The 22,267-nt window shown below is 39.5% G+C and overlaps 1 protein-coding gene and 1 long non-coding RNA gene across 4 annotated transcripts in view; one reads left to right on the top strand and one right to left on the bottom strand.

The window, feature by feature from the left end:
* The window catches only part of LOC125484878, a 26,980-nt gene extending 7,882 nt beyond the window's left edge, over positions 1 to 19,098 (top strand). Inside the window, exons 2-3 of the long non-coding RNA XR_007263684.1 lie at positions 9,834 to 10,010; positions 18,840 to 19,098. This is a non-coding gene — a long non-coding RNA (uncharacterized LOC125484878). The remainder of the gene's footprint in view (positions 1 to 9,833; positions 10,011 to 18,839) is intronic.
* The window catches only part of ube2a (ubiquitin-conjugating enzyme E2A (RAD6 homolog)), a 19,558-nt gene continuing 913 nt past the window's right edge, over positions 3,623 to 22,267 (bottom strand). For 2 of the 3 annotated variants that reach the window (XM_048605418.1, XM_020515030.2), the window contains exons 3-6: positions 21,898 to 21,923; positions 18,212 to 18,301; positions 15,577 to 15,665; positions 3,623 to 4,746 (exon numbers count right to left, since the gene is read on the bottom strand). In XM_048605418.1, the coding sequence (XP_048461375.1) occupies positions 4,618 to 4,746; positions 15,577 to 15,665; positions 18,212 to 18,301; positions 21,898 to 21,923 (334 nt within the window). In that variant the 3' untranslated portion in view covers positions 3,623 to 4,617. The remainder of the gene's footprint in view (positions 4,747 to 15,576; positions 15,666 to 18,211; positions 18,302 to 21,897; positions 21,924 to 22,267) is intronic. The other variant, XM_020515031.2, reaches the window with a different exon arrangement.

Raw genomic sequence — 22,267 nt, 5'->3', positions numbered from 1 at the left:
TCTGTCCTTCCTCCATTCTTCCAATATTTTCCCCCCCGGCACTTATACAATCCTCTTTTGAAAGCTATGATAGAAACTTTTCAATACATTCTCCTAGCAGTGATATCCTGATCCTAACTACTTGCTGCCTTGAAATTATTTTCATGATGCCTTTGTTTTTTTTTGCCAGTCATCCTAAGTCTGTATTTTGGTTCTCAAACTTTCTGCAAATTAGACTTCTCATGGTAGACCTATTCAATCAAATCTCATCTTAACTTTCTGAAGAGAGAAACACAACTTCTCTGATCTATTCATATCATGGAAGTCCCTCATTGCTAGAACCATTCTTGTAAATCTATTGTGCATCTTCTCTAAATTTAATTCTTACTGATATTTTTCCAACAAAACTTATCGTAACATATCATAACTCTCTTGATTTTGCCCCACTTCAAAATTTTTAAACAACTGTATCATTAGTTTGCAGATGTATTATTCATGGCAAAACCTCAATCAATCCGTATCCCTTTTTCATGCAGTATATATTGTTGTTTCCTTGAGATTGGTAGCAGAAGATTTGAAGTGATGTTCAACAAGGATCACTACTGCTCAGTTTACATTTAACAATTTGGATTTTAGAATCAAAAACAGAATTTGCAAATGACACGTTTTTGGAGGAGAGAAATAGAATGTGGAACTCACTACTGAGAATTGAAACAAATAAGGATATTTATAAATGTAAATAAAATGATGGTCAACAAAAATGAGGTAATACATTTCGATAGGAAGGATGAGGAGATAATTTATTACTTGCAAGGTGCAAGTCTTGTTGGGGTAGAGAAACAAAGGGAATTTCCTTTTATGATAAACGTTCACAGCTGTTACAGTGGTGAAGTACAATATATTAATGTCAATTGTGCTGTTTCTTTTCCTGGCTCTTCTATAAATAATTTCAGTACAAATATTGAGAATACAGCAAGTAGCAGCAAATTTATACACCGAATGCAAATCTTCCACAGCTTGGAAAACAAATATAAAGGTCATATGAAGTGGTTAGTAGGCCCCATCACTTCACACCTATTCATTCTAACAAAATAAAATCCCGTGTACTGTGAATATCTGTACCTAAAGAAAAAGGTGAAGTTCTCACACAGAATGCAAATTTCTAACATTAACTGTGAAACACACTAACCTATGTCAAAAAGAATGTGAACTTCTAACCAACTTATGATTTGCCCATTGAATAAATGCATTTTGTTGTAGTGCAACAAATTTCACGTGTTAAAATAAAAATACTAAAGTTATCAACACTTAGCAGGTCAGGTTATATCTTCAGAGACAGAAACATAGTCAACGTTTCAACTGGATGGCTGTCTTGCCAGACTACAAGATAGGAAACAGGATTGAGCTTTTCAGAAATATGCCGCTACAGATGATCCTGGAATACGATCACTTCTGCCATACATTTGTTTTCCACCACACGATGTCTGTTACTTTTGGAGTCAATTCTGAAGGAAACCTGACTCTACAGAAGAGGAAAATTCCCACATGCACATACTGCATTTTAAGCATTAGAAAGCAGGCAGGTGAACATTGTTACAAATATTTGTTAAATTTACAGGAAAATGGTGACAAATTGTCAGGCGGCAAAACCTGTTTTTGAGGGAGAATTCTATTCAGTATTCTATTCTACTGAATGCTTTAGATTGTCTCTGCATTTTAAAACTATTCTTCTATTTGTTGAAGACATTTTCAGATTGTTACAAATGCACATTTGAGAAGTAGGTATCAAAAGACCAGGAAGCTGCTTTTAGTATGATTTTGGGAGCAATGTATGGGTTACATTTTAACGAAGCTGCTGCACATTGCTACATGGAACATACCACAAATTGCATTATCCAATGAAAGCAGTGATGCACTTCATCTCAAGGGGGTATAAGGTAGTGTAAGACCCAAGGAAAACAGAGGGTGGTGTAGTTATAGATAGTTTAGTGAGTGGGCAAAAGCTTGACAGATGGAGTTTTCATGTAGGAAAGTGAGTGTTCATGCACTTTGATTGGATTATTTTAAATGGAGAGACTCCAGTAAAGTGCAGCACAGAGGGATCTAGCTGTTCTTGGGCATGAATCACAAATAGTTAGTACACAGGTGCTACAAGTAAAAACCAAGATGATTTTTGGCCTTTATAATTTTGGGGGGGTTGGAGTTTTAAAATGTGTAAGTTTGGTCCTTGTTTAAGGATATATTGGCATTGAAGGCACATTAAAATAGATTCAGCAGGGTTGATTTCAGAGATGAAGGGATTAACTTAACAGGCTTATTGAAGTTTAGGTGATTTTATGGAAACATACAAGATTGTGAGGGGGTAAACAGCATAAGTAATGAGATATTTCCACAAGTGGGAAATCTCAAGCTGGGGACATAATTACAGAATAAGGGAACATTCATTTAAAACTGAGAGGTGCAAGAATTTCTCCTCTCAGAAGGTAGTGGATGTCTGGAATTCTTTAGCCCAGGTTATGTAACATAAATTATAAAGTTATTTAAACAGTTGAATCCTGGGGCAGATCAACCGTGATCTTATCAGTATGGCAGAGAAGGCTCGAGATATTGCATGGTCTACCCCTGTTCCTTTGTCTGATTTTTATACCATTTGTAGTTCCCTACACTACCTCATACTGAATAAAACACTGTCCCCTTGTATTTAATTTCAATGGCTATTTCTTTATGTGAGCCCAAAAAATGGGTACTGCAAGCTAAATAACTGTTTGCATGTTAGCTACCTCTTCTTACAACACCCACACATTTATTTTTTATAAACAAAGATATCGGAGAGAAGCAAGAATTTCAAGTTACACATCCTCTCACTAACAAGTGAGCAACACCAATTTTAGCGCACGCCTTTCTGACAAGAGCCGAAGTGCCAAAATCTGTGAGGATCACAACGATCCAGTCCGGTAGTACAACACAAGATGTTTTCAACCATGTCATTTGCAAAATTGTCACTATAATAGTCTGCCTCTGAAATCCCTACCACACATCATTCTGCAAGCTGCCTTTATCTCTGTTGTTCAATTGCAAATCATCAGCATATACTCAGGTGGCCTCTCCAGGACTGTTTTCATCCCCTGCTGTATATGCAATATAATGGCTGAATGATCTGCAACTTGGCCTCAATCCTCTCATTATGCAAGTTTGTAATTTGCTACAAATAATAAAAATACTCCCATGTCCATTATTTTGCAAGTTCCAAATATCTACTCCAAAGTTAAAAGAATCTATTAAGCAATAGTAATTTCCAAACAATAGTCATACTTAATGTGAGAGACTTTTAAATGCCTTCACAATGTACTGAAATAACTGCCCTAGAAATAGTTGACAGACTTATAAACTAAGCACCAATGTAACCACTCGTAAGTACAACTATAAACTACCCACTAGATCTGAAATAAAATAGGTTAGACCACGGTACAGCCTGAAACAAATCTTTGAGACATTTACACTTAAGAGAATAATTCTGATAAGTCTATGGCTTCAATACCCCAAAATCCTTCCAGTTATATTTTAAAATTGTGTGGTTCAATCATTAAATGGAAGCTTGCTGAGCAGCTCAGTAAGCTAATGTCCAGTCACACAAGACACAATATCAAGGTTGCAGTTTTATTTACAAGTAGTGAGAAAATGTACAGTTTCTTACATGGGTTACTATAGTGCAAAGTTATACTGTCACTTCAAAAGACTAATGTGCAGAAAAAAAAAAAGTACTTAGAACATCAGACAATACAAGGTACAGGTCTCTTCCCATATCCCACATCACTGCATTAGGTATCTGAATATACAAGTTTGGTCTAACGTAACTAATGGGATTATTGATGGCTGTAATTCTCAACAAAGTGAAAAGCACTTCATTTAATTTGAAGAAATTAAAACAAAAGCATGCAGCAACAGCTCTCTCACACACGCACACCTACACTCACAACAGAGCTACAGAGAACTAGAAACACAGTCACAAGAGTGACCACCCTGCTAAGCTCCAGTACCCCGGACATTTTATCAAAAGGTTCAAAAATTGCTTTTTTTTTTTTAAATATATAGACTAGCACCTTCTAGTAAGAGTTCTTCTGGCCAAGAACTAGAGTGCTGGCTTCAGAGAAGAGACACGCATCTGTTGCATTAACAGAAGTGACACTGACCCACTGGTAATTTATATTTAAGACTTCACTGTTATGGTGGATTTTGGCTGGGGCAGATCAATGTTCTTCCAACTTTGAAAAATCCATTCACTGGGCTATACATAGAAGCTGCACAAAATATGCAAAGCAAATGACACTGTATCTGTTACAGCGCACCTTTATTTTTTTTAATGTGCCTGATACTGCCCAGACATACTATGAAAGACCATCAGGAAAGGCGGATGACCAGAGTTGAAAGTCAAATTAAAAATTCCTTGGCAAGTGCCCCATGTACACTGCATGTACTTCAACATGTGTTTTGACTCAACGTCCAGGGAAAAAGGCTTCAGACGGGTGGCAGCATTGTAGCAGTTTAGCTTGCAAAATAATGCGATGATGCTAGAACGAGAAGGACTCAAATGCTTCATGATTCTCATGGCCTGACAGTGTTCGTAGGCACTAGACAGGGTCAACAGTCCCGCCAGCTCTGTTCCACTATTGCAGATACCCGCTTTTCATATTCCCGTTTGTTCTCCTGGTACAGCTGTGCAGCCTGACTGTTCGCTGGACTATTCGGATTTGGCTCATCCAGTAAAGACTATAATCAGAAATGAAAGAAGAGATTATCAACAGCAACACAATCGTGTGTAGTTACACACATGAAATATTTGCAGTTTCTTTTTAAAGTGGAAGTATTAAGACGGTCTACCTTTGAATGCATTTACATTCTCCCCCCCATTAAGCTCTCAAACTCTGCATAAAAATAAATAAGTCATTCATAATAGATGGAAAAACAGTGGTACAAGAGAATGTGGCACCATAAACAGTCGTGTTGGACTTGCAGTGGGTAACATTTCAGCAGCACAAGTGAATTTCAATACACACAGGCACACCGTTTGGAAATAAACAGGCTACAATACAAAGGGAGATTCAATCATCAGAACGCAAAGCTCATGAACTAAGTGGCCATCTTGCAGCAATAAACAAAAACTAGAGGCTCCAATCTGGGCTTGAATCAGGCAAGCCAAACCTGCCAAATATCTACATTCAAATCAATTGTTCAGCTTGAGAGCTTATATCAACGTTTCAATCGCTTAGATCAATCGCCCAGACATGATGCCCATGGATTGGGTGTGGGATGCAGTTAGCCACTTGCTTCTGTTCACTATCTAGCTGGAAGTGAACTTCAAGAGTGGAGGAAAAAAAAGCGATAACTGACATCAATTGCTGATGCAAAGGACGAATGTTCACATAAGCAAACCACTTGAGATGAAACAACACTTTCCAAAATAAAGGTAATCAAGATCAGAACACCCATTCATCCCAATAAGTTTCAGGTTGACTTAGGGCTCAGGACTTTCAGATTTGTAACAGAAAGGAATATACTGGCAGTCAGGGGACATATAGTGACGAGGATTCACACTTCTCTGCAGCAAACAGAAATCAAAAGGTAGAGTCAAGCCAGGAGAGGAAGGGGAGAAATGACAAACAGACAATGACAGGAAAGGATAACGAGTACAAATCCAAGTTAATCAGTCAACAGATAAGGCCAGAGAGTTCAAATATAATGAAAGGGACACAACTGAACAGTCTGTATCTGAATGCACGTAGCATTCAAAATAAAACAAAGGAAAATGATGGCGCTAACAAAAATAAACAATGTCCTGATAGCCTTTACAAAGAAATTGCTGCAGGTGGAAAGATTGGGACCCAAATATTAAAAGGTACATAGCATTTAGGAAGAACTGGAAGCTAGGAAAAGGGAGACATGGCTCTGTTAAATAAGATAGTATTGGCATAACAGAAGTTTAGGGAACCTGGATGTACAAAAGTGATTTGAGTAGAAATGAGAAATGATGAAGGCAAGAAATTCCTTGTGTAAGTGATGTACACTCCACCTAACAGTAAACACACAGTAGGACAGAGAATTTAAAAAAAACCAAACATGTCAGAAAGATACAGCTACAAACACGAGGGATTTTAATCTACACAATACGGAAAAAAAAAAAATCAGAAAAGCACAGACAGGCTACACGAGGAATTCATAGATGGTTTGAGTATAGCTTCTTAGAACAGCAGGTTCTAGAACCAGACAGAAAACATGCTATACAAAGCCTGGTACTCTGCAGCGAGATAGAAATTAATGACTACATAATGAAGGTACACTTGGGTAGCAGCAAATGTTATAGAATTAAATTACTGAATTCTAAATTCAGTTTGAAGGAGAACAGCAGATCAAAGACTTGCATTTCAAATTAAATGAGTGCAATTATTAGGTTAAAGGATAGCAAAGAGAGACGCAGTGGCAGACATCTAAGGGGATCTTTCAGAATAAGATGGAATTTTACTTTCTTGTTTGAATTAATCTGAGGAGAGGACCCATCATCCATTGTTAACTAAAAATGTTAAAATAGTACCAAACCTAATGATGGTTGGCACGTTAGAAGATTGGACAGAATGTAAAAATAGCAAGTGACTAAAATGTTAATAGAGGGGGAGAAAATACAAGAGAAAGCTAGTTAGAAATATAAAAAGTTTGATTGATTGTCAAGCTGCAGGCTTAGAAATCTTTGGGTTTTGATGGACTTCATCCTGTCGTCTTTATAAAAAAATGGCCAACTCAGTTGACATGCTGAGTTTAATTCTTCCAAAATTCCCTCAACTCTGGGAACATTCCATTAAAATTAGTAAATAGCATAAAGTTTACTAAAAAAAAAAAAAACCAGAAAAAAGAAAAAGCACAAAACTACAGGCCAAATGATATAGCAGGGCACTTAGAAAAATTCAATACAATCAGATAGAATCGCACAATTCTGTGAAGGGAGAAAATCATGTTTGACCAAGTTATTTGAGTTGTCTGATAGTAATGTACTGTGAATAAAGGAGAACCGGTGGATGTACTGTACTTATATTTCAATGAAGGCAATTGACAAGGTGTCACAGCCAAGATTTTTGTGGAAAACAAAAGCTCATGGTATGGGTGGTAACATATTGATTGGCATGGAAGCAAATTGGTTAGCTAACAGGAAACAGACAGTAGGCATAAATTAATTTTTTCAAGTTGGCAAGATATTGCAGTGTGCCACAGGAATCAGTGATAGAGGCTCAATGTTTTACAAGCGTGATGATTTGGATGAAGACACTGAAGACACAGTTGCTAAACTTGCCAATGGAACAAAGATAAGAAATAAAGTTGTGAAGAGAACATAAGCTGTAAAGGGATATAGACCGATTATGCAAATGGTAGTGTAATGTGGGAAAATATGAAGTTGGCAATTTGGGTCGGAAGAATGAAACTGTGTATTACCTAAATGGAGAGAGACTGCAGAAATCTAAGATCAAGAGGGATCGAGCTGCCTAGTCATGAATCATAAATATTAGTACACAAGCACAAGGAACTATAAAAACCAAATAGAATACCATGGATTTTTGGAAGGGAAATTGAATATATTAGTAGTGAGATTGTGCTTCATTCACACAAGGCATTGGTGAGGCCACATCTGGAGTACTGCATGCAGTACTGGTCACCTTATTTGAGGAAGGATGTAAATTCATCGTAAATAGTTCAGAGAAAGTTTACTAGACTAATAGCAAGAATGAGCAGATTTTCTTACCAGGAAAGACTAAGCCTGTATCCACTGGTGTTTAGAAGAGTAAGGGGCAACTTGACAAACATTCAAGATGGAGGGGTTCTGACAAGGTGGATATGGAAAGGAAGTCTCCTCGTGGGAAAATTTAGAACTAGGGATCACTTAGAAAGTAAGGGATCACCTATTTGAGAGACAGAAGGTAACTATTTTCCAAGTTTCTGAGTCTTTGGAATGCTTCCCTCAAATGCAGAAGCAGATTCCTTAAATATTTTTAAGGCAGAGGTAGATAGATAAGTGGGTGAAAGGTTTCAGGGTTGGCAGTGGTGTAATCTGAGTTTACTGAATGGTGGAATAGGTTCAAGGGGCAGAATGACCTACTCCCAAATCATATGTAGCAGACTAATGTTAGGTGTTATTGACTGGCTGGAAGCCAGGTAACAAGACAAATCATCTCTCGAGCCTGGGGTCAGCCAAGATTGATAAGATATAAATCTCCTCCACTTGCAAAGGATCCTTCTGAAAGAGAGCTCGAGAAGCCTCATTCCTAGTAGGCTTAACCCTCATCATGTAAAACTGTCCTCAATTCAGTAGCAACTGGCAATCTATTTAGATTCTACTCTGCCTGCACACTCCTTTTGAGAAAAAAGGTTTGAGATATACTGAAGTACTTTCTGCTCTGCCCAACAAGACTGGTTATGTTGTACCATATTTGGGTTAATGTGCTTAGCAGAAATACAACATTGTTCCATTCCAGCATAAACATCCTTCAGCTCAGGGAGAAAAATATTTCTTTGCCACAGAAATTGCACAGGATATCATTCAACTCATCACACTTACACTAGGTTTTACACTGTGGTTGTCTGTTCTTATCCTGGTTCCCTAGTCTTTGCTCTATCCTTTAATATCCTGTGATGAGCCACTGGTGAAAACAATTTAGTTGAAGTCTTAACTTACCAGCTTTCCTGCAAACAAACCAACCACTGGCTTCAAACCCCACCCTAAAACTTAAACACACACTGGAGGTCAACAAATTAGTGAAGTTGAGGAGTGCTACATTGTTAAAAAGGCATCTTTCAGAAGAGATGTTAAACTAAGGTCCTTCTGTCTGCACCTTAGGTGATGATCCCAATGCAATATTGAAAAGAACACAGGAATTTCTTCACTATTCTAGGCAATGTCCTCTAATTACTATTATGGCACAAGTTCACTGCCACGCTTGACGATACCCAAAAGGTAATTAAATGTAATGTTTTGCGACATTCGAGATAGTGAATCCAAAATCTTTGTTTCTGAACCTAATAGTTTGTTTTGTGTTTGAGGTCTCACATAGTGCAGGTTTCCATCAAAGATCACAGACCAAGGTGTCGCCACATGGTACCAAATGCAAAAATTAAGTTTCTCATAGTGGTTCTCCCCATGTTGGGACCTCATTCATTTAGTTCATTAATATATCAAGATTCAAAGAAATTGAACTCAAATTTCTCAGTGGCACAAAAACATTGAAAAATGCAAGTGTATACTTTAAAATATATTTTCATGGAATGTGGGCAAGGCCAGCATGTATTACCCATTCCTAACTGCCTTTGAATGGCTTGCTAGGCCATTTCAGGGGTAGTTAAGACATTGCTGTAGGTTTACATGTAGACCAGACCAGGTAAGGATGACAATTTCCATCCTTAAAAGGGTGTTAGTGAAAAAAAAATTGTTTTCTTAAACAACCAATAGTTTCAATGTCACCATTACAGAGGTCAGTTTTATATTCCAGATTTATTATTCAAATTTAAATTACAACAGCTCTAATGGGATTATAAACTCACATCCCCCCAGAACTCTGGATTACTATTCCAGCAATGCTATTACCATTCCATTCTTTCCTAACTGCTTGGGATGTGTCAGCAACATAGACTGTTCAAATGTTTTAAGATCACACTTTCAATCAAATTGTGATGCCAACATTAAATTCCCAAATAATTACTTCCCTTACAAGTTGCGCCTAGACAAAAAAGCCAGCATCACAAATATAGAAGAGAATTTTTTAAGTGATTTTATTCCAGAGAAGTGCAATTTGGAAATGGTGAGTGCTTTAATCTTCCAGTTTCCCTGCTATGGGTCTGCCAGCTGAAAACGATCTGAAATCTCAAACACAGCTACAGAAATGTCTTTCTTCAGATTCAACATGATAACCAGCGAGTACATGAACACGGGGAAATGGCAGACACATGGAACTGGACGAGTACTTTACTTGAAAATCTAGCACCAACAGAAGCACAAGGTCTGTATTCACTGTAGTTCAGAATGAGGTTGGGGGGCAGAGGGCGTTGGATCTTGATGTAGAATTGTGATGGGGCTGGACAGTCTGATTGCAGAAGGGATGTTCCCCTTGGCTGGGGGAGTTAAGAGCAAGGTATCTCAGGATACTGAGTAGGGTATTTAAGGTGGAGATGAGGAGAAATTTCTTCATTCGGAGAGTGGTGAATTTGTAGAATTCTCTACAACATAAGATTGTGAAAGTGTTGAGTGAAATCAGCCATGATATTGAACAACAGAGCAAGCTAGATGGGCCGAATGGTCTATTCTGCCCCAATTATCAAAGATTCTGTGCGAAGTCAACTCCTGCACGCTCTCGATTCTATAAAATACAATGGTAAAATGCTTTAACTGCTGAGGGCATATTATTGCCATGTGCTTCCATTCTTTGCTCTGGATTGAAAAGCGACAGGGCACATTTCCTGATTGTCTAGTTCAGAAGGACAGTGTACCATATAATACTTAAACCCCAAGGGGCCAGGTTTAACTCTGTGCAAATTTGAATTAGCTGCATTGATGCTGTCAAAAGCAGCACAGGTCATGTCAACATTTAAGAACAGAGTGAATGGGGGTCAAAGGCAAGAGTGATAAAGGGATAATAGGAGCAGGATGAGTGCACAGGACCATACCTGCTGGCTGTAGGAAAGATACACAGACCGATTGAGCTGGGCATGCTGATAACATATTGTAATTTATATGCTGATGTTCCAACTTCCCTCATTTCTTTGGTATATAAATAGTGAGGAGTCAGCCAGCTAAGGCCCTTCCAGCCTACATCCAATAGGTTCACTGAACATTGGGTGATGTCAAACCCATAGTCGTACTAGCTTAGCTTCAGTCATTTCAGAGAAGTTCAGAGAAGGCTATTTGAGCCAGAGTCTATGATTGTTGTGGAGCAATTTAGTCAGACTCTTGTCCCACCGTTCAGTCCCTGTAGCTCTGCAAGTTTATTTCCTTCATGCACCCATCCAATTTCCTTTCGAGATTTTCGATTCTCTTCGCTTCCATCAACCCTCATGCTCATTACTGCTCACTGCATAAAAATCTTCCTCTGTGCATCGCAAGTCAAAAATCTACAATCTATGAATCTCTACTCCTTGTACAGTCAATAGGAAATTATTTTCCTTGTCTTCCTCATTTAAGCCTGTTATAATCTTTTTCCACCTCTATCAAATCTCCCTTCAATCTCTTTTGCTCTGAAAAGAGCAACCTTCGCCAAAATAACCTTATAAACCAACCAACGCCACCCTTCCAGAGCTTTGTAAAATGGTCAGCAGGATCCTGCTTTGGTGCTCAATGACTATTCATGGAGTCCAAACATGCATGTGCTTTGCTCACCATGCCCTGCCACTTTGAGATTTAAGTATATGCATACCAGGTCCCTTGTTCATGCACACCCTTCATTAAGTTTGTATTACCCCTCCCTACCCTTCTGCCAAAATACCTCACCTCTCACTTCTCCAATACTAAATTCCTTCTACCACTGGTCTTCCATTCTACTGGCACATGTCCTGCTGCAACAATTTGTACCATCTTCACTGTTGAGAGTCAGAGTCATACAGCATGAAAACAGACCCTTTGGTTCAACTCGTCCACGCTGACCAAACTTCCAAACTAAACTATTCCCATTTGCGTACGTTTGGCCCATATCCCTCTAAACCTTTCCTTTTCACGTACCTATCCGAATGTCTTTTAAATGTTGTAACTGTACCTGCATCCACCACTTCCTCTGGCAGTTCATTCCACAGAAGAACCACCCTGTGCCCCTTCGGTCCCTTTTAAATCCTTCTCCCCTCACCTTAGAATTACACATCCTCGTTTTGAACTCCTCCTCCTTAGGGAAAAGACCTTTGCTATTCACCTTATTTTGTGCCCCTCATGATTTTATAAACCTCAGTAAGGTCACCCCTCGACCTCTTAGGTTCCAGAGGGGAAAAAACAGCCTATCCAGCCTCTCATTGTAATTCAAACCCTTCAGTCCCAGCAACATCGTGGTAGACCTTTTCTGAACCCTCTCCAATTTAATAATATCCATCCTGTAACAGGGCGACCAGAACTGCACACAGGACCTCACAGGTGGCCTCACCAGCATTCTGTACAACCTCAACATGACATCCCAAATGCTATACTCAATGCTTTGAGCAATGAAGGCAAGTGTGCTAAACCCTTTCTTAACCACCCTGTCTATCTGTGATACAACTTACAAAGAACTACGTACCTAAAGCCCTAGGCCTCTGTTAAATACCACCCAAGACCCGACCATTAACTGTAAGTCTTGCCCTTGTTTGTTTTATCAAAATGGAATATCTCATTTATCAAATTGAACCCTATCTGCCAGTAAATCTGGCAAATTTTGAAATTTTACTCCGTATTCAAAGATTAAATCTTCAAAAAATAGCAAATAGTGACAGTGACCCTTTGGAACTCCAGGATGAGTTGACAAAGGCCATTTGAAAAAAAAGAGTAAAACTCATGGAAATGATTGGTTTACCAGCAGTGTTGTAGTCGGCTGTTTATTAGGCCAGGCTTGCTGGAAGTGTATGAAGGTACACATTTGGCCAATACATTACAGAACCCACAAAGAAAGGCATCATCTCCCTCATCTGCAAGTGGAAGGAGGGGGAGGATATTCAAAATTGGCAGTCTAATTCATTGCTTAACAGACTACAAAATACTGTCTAAGATCATCATCAATTGGATCATGCCCACTGTGGGACTGGTGGTCCACTGACCAGGTATGCATTATACTGGTCAGGAAGATTCAACTACTCCCCGAGTACTGCGAGACCACGTGTGGTACGAAAAAAAAGTGTGAATATATGCCTCATCATCTTGCACCAGAAGGCCTTTGGCACAATACTGTTCACTGACATGACAGATGTGCTTTCCAAAATTTGCTTTGGGGAAGGAATCCACAATTGGATCCAACTGCTCCACATCAGCATCAGTGTTTAAAATCAACAAGTGCAAATCTGAAAGCTGTCTGATGAAAACCAGAGTCAGGCATGGCTGCCCCCTCCCATTTGGGTGCTGCATTACATCTTTTGCTTAGTCAATCGGGAAGCATGCAGACATACCTGGGCGTCAATCCCAGACAGGGAAGACACTGTCCAAAGCCTCCCAACAAACAGCGGTGCAATCTCCTGCTCAGATCAACTACACGTTTGCTGATCTTTTAACGTCTGCAATCAGCAAACTGACTTCAGGAGACAGAACAAATTGTGGCAAGTACAATGGTTCAGTCTTTGCTCATGGAGTCGATCTATTCCTTGTACCCTTTAGATTCATGTCAAACGACCAGAAGGCTTTCAAGAGCTGATTCAGGGTGGGGAGATGGGAGTGCACCAATGAACTCGTTTGTAGCCATTGCAACTAGAAACTGAGCACGAGACAGCAACACACCCTCTCCACCACAGGCAATAACCTGGTCATCAGGCAAGGCACCCTCTCTGTGTTACCCTAAATAATGTGAGTCTCACATCAAACTCCTGCACTGTGGAGCTCACCTCAGCCACTTTCTACACTGCCTAGAGATCAGAAATGGACACAAATGTACAAATCTCAAGGCAAAAGGGGAGAAACGATGTGCTCGCAAAACATACCAATCGTTGCCCTCAGTGCCCTCACCTTCATATGCAGTTGCCTCAAGCTGTGCAGAGACCCCTTGCTACACAATCAGGGTCACTGCACGTGGAGGTCTGCTCCCAGCATTGCAAAGGAGGGAAGCAAGTGACTGATCTTATGACTCCCCTGTTTATCCCATCATTTGTTCAACAAATGTAGTAACTAGAATTTGTCTGCACAGGAAGGAGAGCTTTATACCCAGTAAGGAAAAGTATCAACCAGAGATTTAGAGACTGGTGGAGACATGGACCTAGTCACATTTCAGTGGAACGTTGCAGTTTAATTGGGCTGTACCACACAACCCAGCCTTTTCTCCATCCAGCTCCCTGAGAATCCTGTATTACAATCTAATATTTCAATAAGATTACCTCTTGTTCTTCTAAACTCTAAATGTCTCCATCTGTCCAACGTTCCTCAATACGATGACTCCTTCATCCTAGGAATCAGCCACGTGAACCTTCTTAGTTGCTTCTAATGCAATTATAATAATTTCTTAAGCAATGAGATCTGAACTATGGGCAATACTCCAATGCGGTCTCACCATCTCCCATCACCAAATACAGCAAACATTTAGTTTCATGCTCCAATCCCCTCACAATATTGGCCTTCTCTTGCAGTTCCTGGATACCAGCTTTTGGCGATTTGTACAGGATAACCAGATCCCTCTGTACTGAAGAGTTTTGTAATCTCTTCATTTGAAGAAGAAGTGTTTCTTTTATTCTTCCTGTCAAAGTGGATAAGTTCACATCTTCCCATATTAGTCCATCTGCCAATATTTTGATTCTTTTGCAGACTCCTTATATCCTCTTTACAACTTATTCTCCTACCCAGAGGACGGAGGGGGAGAAAAAAAGGACTAAAGCTCCTTTCAGGCTTTTTATAAAAATTGGCTTGTGGGATGTGGTATCACTGGTTGGCCAGCATTTATTGCCCATCCCTAGTTGCCCTTGAGAAGGTGGTGGTGGTGAGCCACCTTCTTGAACCACTTCAATCCATGTGCAGTAAGCTGACTTACAATGCCTTTAGGGAGGGACTTCCCCAGGATTTTGACCCAGCGACACTAAAGAAACAGTGATTTATTTCCAGGCCAGGATAGCGAGCGGCTTGGAGGGAACTTGCAGGAATAGTTACTTGTCCTTATTAAATATATTTGTAGATAAATACACGGTTAAGAATTTCTATTTCCAGTTTGTTTTAATTTTCCCATTAATTTCTCATTTAAAGAAAAGCTGTTCAATCTTCTGGCCTATCACTAAATTTTGAAGAATTGGACACTTTCAACTTGGTACTGTCCTTAATTCCCTTCATTAGCTACAAGCACATCCATATCCTGCAGCCTCCTCTCACTGGTACATATCCATATTGAGTTTGATGAAATATCTCCTTTAACGTCTGCTGCTGCATATCCATTGACCCTTCACCTAATCTCCCAGTCAGCTTTACCATAGTGCTATATTGAATTAAACACATGCTCGGTTTTGCACTTTAGGGACTGTCAGCGTTGAAATGTAATCCTTTACGAACTTTTTGAGCAAAGCACATTTTTTCGAACATACAAATGGCCACATGATTGGGATACTAGAGGGTTGCCAATTCCTGTAAGGCCACATCTCACCAAGTCAGCAGATCCAACAGTGCAGAGAGAAATAGTTTTTAAAAGAGAGAAACTTAAGTGTTACAACATGCATTCGTTTCTGCAATTTCACCGTACAGCAAGTTCCAGTCTGAACTGGGACAGTCTGTGCTGGCACAGAGGCAGATACATCCAAACAAGGCAAAAAAAAAGTGTCGCTGGTGAGCAACAGATTCCTGAAAAAAAAAAGAGACTGGCAGAAGACTTCCTCTGCAGTGTCAGTCAACTAGGAGGGGTAAAGGGTCAAATTTAACAGTGTACATAGTATACTTACCTGTATAGACGTTAAGATTGAAGACACGTCATATGTTGGACTCCAGCGATTCTGCAGTATATCCAGACATATACTGCCATCTGCATAGACTACGGTGGGGCGGGGGAAACAAAAATGAGATAAAACATTCCATGGTAATGGATTCAATCTTAAGCCTTCTTTAAAAAAAATTCATAATCAGAAGTTCTGAAGCGAAGCAACACACTCAAACACCTTCATTTAATAATTTAACAACACTGAACTCAGCAGCATTCCCAGCCAACAGGAGATACAGTTGAGGCTCTAATCTGGATGACAACATTCCTTTTACTACACATTAAATTGCAAAACTGCATTTTGGCAACAGAACTGAAGACAGCAAAACAGTTTGTACAAAGTAGTTTGTCCATGGAGACTAGAATTTCATGGGATAAAAAGTTCAGGTCACTGTTGAAAACACTTTGGCTTTTGAATCTGACCGTGAAGGGCAGCAGCATTCCAACAGTCTGACACGAGTGAAAGAATTACAAATTTCAGGTCTCAATAAAAAGTGAAAAGTGAAGTGAGATTGGGGGTCTTTCTAACATAGGAAAACAAAGCTGCTGACATCAGTATGGTCAAAAATCACCTCTCTCAAATGCAAAAATGATCACTTCCACAGTCCCTTCTAAAAGGGGTATTTTTTAAAATATGACCTCAACAACATGTTTTATGGTAACATTCTTAATTTGCTTGATTGTCACTAACAAAACATTCGGTACTGATGGAATTAATACAATGAGTCGGCTAGAAGCTGAATTACAGGCGCCGAGGTCATTGTTGCATATGGTTCATTTTGGAGTTTAGAACTGCTTTCAGACCAATTTCAAGAGACTGGTTTCTTTTCAATTCGTCAGTATCTCCCAGCTAATGGCAAACTGCAGAGGTGTGAAAACCTGAAGAGACAAGCTGAACAAAATCCATCTCCAAGACCAGGTTCATTGCTGAAGTGCTCATTTTCTTTGCTACTGGGGGACAGGGTCTCAAGCCATAACCATCTAACTCAGAATGTAGACTGGATTTGAATCACAGAAGGACCGCACCATTCTGCCCATCGAGCCTGCTCTGCCATTCAATATGATAATGGATTAATCTCTAACTTAACACCATACTCCTGTTCACTCCCATATCCTTCAAAGCCTTATATTCAATGACTTGGCCTCCACAATCTTGTAATACAGAATCCCAAAAGGTTCTCAACCCTTCGAGCGAAGAAATGTCTCAACTCCATCCTAAATGGCCTACCGCAATTCCTGAGAGAGAGACCCCTTATTCTAGATTCTGCCCCACCCCTGCACATCACAACAGGGGAAACATCATACTTGCATTCAGTTTGTTCAGCCCTGTTGGCATTTTATATATTTCGATAAAATTTCCCCTCATTCCTCTAAACACAGAGGATGGAGGCCCAGTTGACTCAATCTCTCCTCCTTCTATCTCAGGAAACAGTCTTGTGAACCTTCAGTGCTTCTCTGGAGGTGAATATATCCATACTTAAGTAAAGAGATTGAAACTAATCACAATATTCCAGGTGTGGTCTCCCCAAGGCCCTATGCAGCAAGAATTCTTCACTTCTAAACCTAGAATCTAAGGACAAAAGGTCTCTTTCTGTTCTTGGCCAGTCCACAGCTTATGTCAGACGATATCTAACATGAGAAATGTCTCACAGGTAAAATAGAGAGGGGTACACTCATTGCAACCTACATGACAGAAGTTCTATTCTACATTTAACCTACAGACTGATCACAGACACAGCTTCCTAAAAAGAGGTACTCTCTACCTTGAGCATTCTTTCTTCCGAAGTTCAAAATTCACATTTAAAACGTGGCTACTTTCTCACAAAATGAATTCATTTTGTCCAAAAGTAATACTAGATTACATGGCAGTAGGGCCATGATCAAAGCCCAGTTCTGTTGGGCTGGTCATATTAGATTGTTTAAACAAGCATTTTATTGAGAAATCGTGACTGGCAGGGGAAAACAAGAAACAGTGGCACTTCAAAGGTCAGAGGAAAGATGCTGTTGAAAAAGAGAGCTGTCTCTCAGGGAACCCTAGCAAAATGGAAAGGAGGGAAGGGACATCGTGCGATGTCATGTGGGACGATTATTGGGCTGGGGACCAGTGTGGGCAGTCAGCAGTTTGAGAGCCCAAATCAGACCACGTGTGGAAGATCCCTGCGCAGATATACTGCAGGCCCTTTACAGAAAGGCTGTAATGTTTATCTTTAACTTCATTTAATGTTTTTTCTAACTTATACAATGAATAACTAAGGTAATATAACTTTTTCCTTTATTTCTCTATCTTGTATCTAAGAACGCACCACGTACAGCAACATTGACAACTTTTCACTGTACTTCTGTATACTTGAGTATATGTGACAATAAAGCAAATTCCAATTCTAATTCTACCCACATTCATGGTGCAAGAGGTCAGTAACAGAAAAATGAACAAAATTGCCCCCAATGGTCATGAAGTTGATGGTAGATGATACCAGGTATAAGCCTGTATCTATCTACCATGAGCCTTGTTTATCAATTATTATTATTTCCAAGACACACATAAATTAAAGCCAGATAATTTATTAATTCCAACAGACACCAACATTTCATTTACATACCATTTGGGTGAAACATTTTTGAAACAAATCTAACTGTGGGTGGCTTATTTGGGTATTCTTCTGTGAATTCTATTGTGAGCTTAAAAGTACCTGGAAGGAGTAGAGAGACAGGATTCAATCACTGGTGTTAAACGGAGTGAGAATTGATAGCTGTACATAACTACTAAAAATTCTGTAGTTTGCAAAGTTCATCCTGCATGGTGTAACAAGGTCCTGGAACTCAACACATACCAAAGATATTCCGACATACGAAAGGAAAAAGATTCACCAAGGATACCTGCACATTCCAGTAAAGAACAAGCCCACTGGCTCTTCCTTCTAGGCAATGGGGTACACTCATGTAACAGACAGGAAAAAAACCCTTCACTTGGATTTAGAAATCACAACTTAATTGGTCAGTGCCAATTATAAAAGTTGAAAATATCCTACCTAGAGCCAGCCTACAAACAAATGGAACAAAATTTAAGCAATGCTAAAATACTCAGCCCAGAAACCAGCAACGCAATGACACTATCTCAGCCCCAGGTTGACCTAACTGATCTTGATACCTCTGAACAACAGTCTATCAGCTTGAAACTTTAATGCTGTTTTTCTCTCTCTCTCTCTCTCTCTCCCCCCCCCCCACAAGTGCTGCCAGAACTGTTGAGTTTCTTCAGCATTTTGCTTTCATATGATCATGACACCAACCTGAGTTGGAATTGTTCTGGTATTCTTTCACTGTCACAGAGTCAAACCCTGGAACTCCTTAACAGCACTGCAAGTCTCCCTGCACCAGATGGAATACAGCAGTTCAAAGTAGCATCTCTCTACCACCTTCTCAAGGACAATGAGAGATTGGCATCAAAAGCCAGGTTGGCCAGCTAAGTCCACATCTCATAGAAGATGTTAGTGAAAAATAAAAATCAGGGCTGCAATCAAATGACTTCAGACTTCATGGTTGAGGTGTGTGTGTGTAATCTGCCCCTTTCTACCCTGACACCACCCTTTCAGTACAGTGGCTAAACAGGTATCTCTTTACTCTGGGCATAGTTTGAAATCTGACTTAATAATAACACCTCCTATTCAAATAGGCTCACATTCACAGGAGTCATAAACAAAATGGAACGATTCTGCCAGCAACTGCTGTGGCAAGAATCAAACAAACAAAAAATAAAATCCTACCTTCCACCTAGTAATACACAGAAACATACAGCTCAGAAGGAAGCCAGTCCTTCACACCTGTGTCAGCTCTTTAACAAGAAACGGTTACAATTGGCATCATATTGAGATGTGCAAATCATTAACAGTTGCACCTTAAGACATAAGAGCAGAAGTAGGCTGATTTGATAATCCTGAACTCCATTTTCCTGCCTTTCCCCCCATAACTCTTGATTGCCTTAATGATTAAAAATCTCTCTCCACAGATTAATAAAGCATCATTTTTTTAAAAAATGAAACCAAGCACTGGAATTCATTTTGAGAAGAATTGAAATGCAGGAAATCCATGCTAAACTTGAAAAATCTCTGCTAGACCACACTTAGAGGAACTGGGCATTATTCTGGTCTCTATCACAAAGAATTTTGAGATAAGGTTGGAAAAAAGCTTGGCAGAACTGAGAAAAATAACTGTCAGAAAAGAGTTGATATGCTCTGAGAGGCAAGCTTTAAAAGGTAATGAAAGGATTCAGTGGGGTAGATATGGAGTAAACTTTTTCATTTATTGCAAGAACAAAAATTAATAGACGCCAGAGCTAAAACAAACAAAGTCATTAATAAATTAAAGTATTTACCCACAGTGGTAATAGTATGAAACTCAATAACACAATAATATGTTGAAACAAAAAAAAAAGATGCATTGATGAGGATAATGGGAAACAGAAAGAGTAGAGGAGTATGCTAACGAAGTCAGATAAAAAACAGGAGAGTTTTGCTTAATGTAGAGTATAAATGTCAGCATGAGCTAGCTGACCTGACCAACCTGTTTACATGTTGTGGAATTTCTGTAATTAATACCTTACCCCTGCTTCCCTACAAGTTGTCGTCTTTCACATGCTTATCCAATTTAATAATACAGCTCAGGAGCCAACTGCAATAACTTGTCTTTCAGCCCCACTCTCTGTCGGGCTGTGTCTCTCTCTAACGCTCTGTCGGGCTCGTTTACTGCTTGCTTGGCTGCAGCGTAGTGAAATAATGAATTCTGTTAACCCTCTGACTCGTTCACCAAAGAGGATGCATGCAACTGTCAAAAATGATACATGTCTACCTCCAATTCCACACAGCATATGCAAAAGGTCCAAGAGAAGGGGGGAGGGGAAAAAATAATTTGATTCCCTATCATCTTTCCTCAGAATGGCATAACTAAGACCCAGAGCTCATCACTGCTGGTACGATCCCAGGGTCCATCTGTGGCACAACATATACAACAGGAATTTTTATGAAAGACCACTTGCAAAACAGGTAGCAGTATTCTAGTTGACTATAGTTTCAAACTTTAGAAGCATTCATTTTGGATTTATAAGAATAACTAACTCCAATATATTGGCATGTGAAACCCAGTCTGAAAATTTACAACAACAAAAACAGAAGTTGCTGAAAAAGCTCAGCAAGTCTGGCAGTATCTGTGAGGAAAAAATCAGAGTTAAAGTTTCAGGTCCAGTGACCCTTCCTCAGAACTGAGGATTTACAGAAAATTTACACCCTTTATTCTGTTCATAAATGGAGACCCAAAAGGTCATTGCAAACAGAATAGTTTAGTTTCACTCCCATTTTCCAGCTCCTCACTTCCAACGTGGCACCCAATTAGAGTTTAAACAAAAATTCTGAGCTGAATTTAAATTGGCGAATATTCAGTTGCTGTTTGTACACAGCAACCCACAAGTGGAGTCGCAAAATGCAATGTCCTGCATCATAGCACATATCTCGATATCAAGTTACCTTTACAGAATCCTACAAACACAGGATTACACTTCAGTGACACCAATGCCCAGATCATCGTTTTAATCAACATTAGCTGCACATCTGAATTACAATCAAAACAGCTACTTGTTTTTTTGCTTCAAAGCCACACTTCTGTATGGTATTCTGCACCACATCGGTGTTCCTGTCAATTTAGGATGTAAGTGAGGAATTAGGTGCCAACTACCTCCCAACTTCTATTTCTAAACATAACAATAGGAACATAGTAAATACATCAATCTATCACTCAACTGAAGAATCATAACTACACAACAATATATCTATACTCAGCAACACACACAAAATCAGTTAGTTATAAAAAAAAAACACTTGAACTTTGCAAGAAAATTACTTCCTCTCTGATATCCACCCAAACCAGGAAGCTGCTATTCTAAAAACTCTAAGTGTTAAGAACTGGTTTTGTTCGAAAACGTAGGACTGATCTGAATTTGAGTTGAGAAAAATAACAAGACATCATTTCCACAAACAGGAAGCATGGCTGCTTCGTAATAAAAACATATTTATTGTCACTGTTCGAACTTCCTTCACTCCTCACCACCCACCCATCCAATATTCTTTTGAGTTGTATTTGCTCACTACCAAAATACAAGTACAATCAACTGCCTGGCCTTTAAAAATAGTTCGGTTGCCCCCAAACACATGGGCAGAAAAGGAAGCTATTTCACTGGTCTTCAGGACAAGGTTGTATTCATCAAGCAAGTTTCACTCGTTCCTTCAAGACATTTACTTACCATCTTCAAAAGGGGTTCCCTCCGGCCTGCATGGGATGGGGGAGAAAATAATAAACTTTAAATTATAAATGTATAGTGATCCTTTACATCAATACTTAAAAAGGTCGATCTAACGCACGAGGGATGTACTAATTAAACAGGTACAGTAGTTTCCCTACTGGATCCCGTACTGCCCTGTTTTGAAATGGACAAATAAATGTGTACGTAAATAAAGCCTTTTACAACAAGCTTCTCAACCACCGTCGCAGCAGCTTCGGAACCCACAAGACGAAGTTAGGAAGTATTTGTTGGGCCAGGCGTTGACCGATATAGAGAGCACTAACTATCCGGCAAGAGATGATGGCGGGGGGGGGGGGGGGGGGGGGGGGGG

Source organism: Rhincodon typus, chromosome 14 (assembly GCF_021869965.1).
Source record: "Rhincodon typus isolate 14 chromosome 14, sRhiTyp1.1, whole genome shotgun sequence".
Classification (NCBI taxonomy): domain Eukaryota; kingdom Metazoa; phylum Chordata; class Chondrichthyes; order Orectolobiformes; family Rhincodontidae; genus Rhincodon; species Rhincodon typus.
This window is presented reverse-complemented; position numbering and strand designations above follow the sequence as displayed.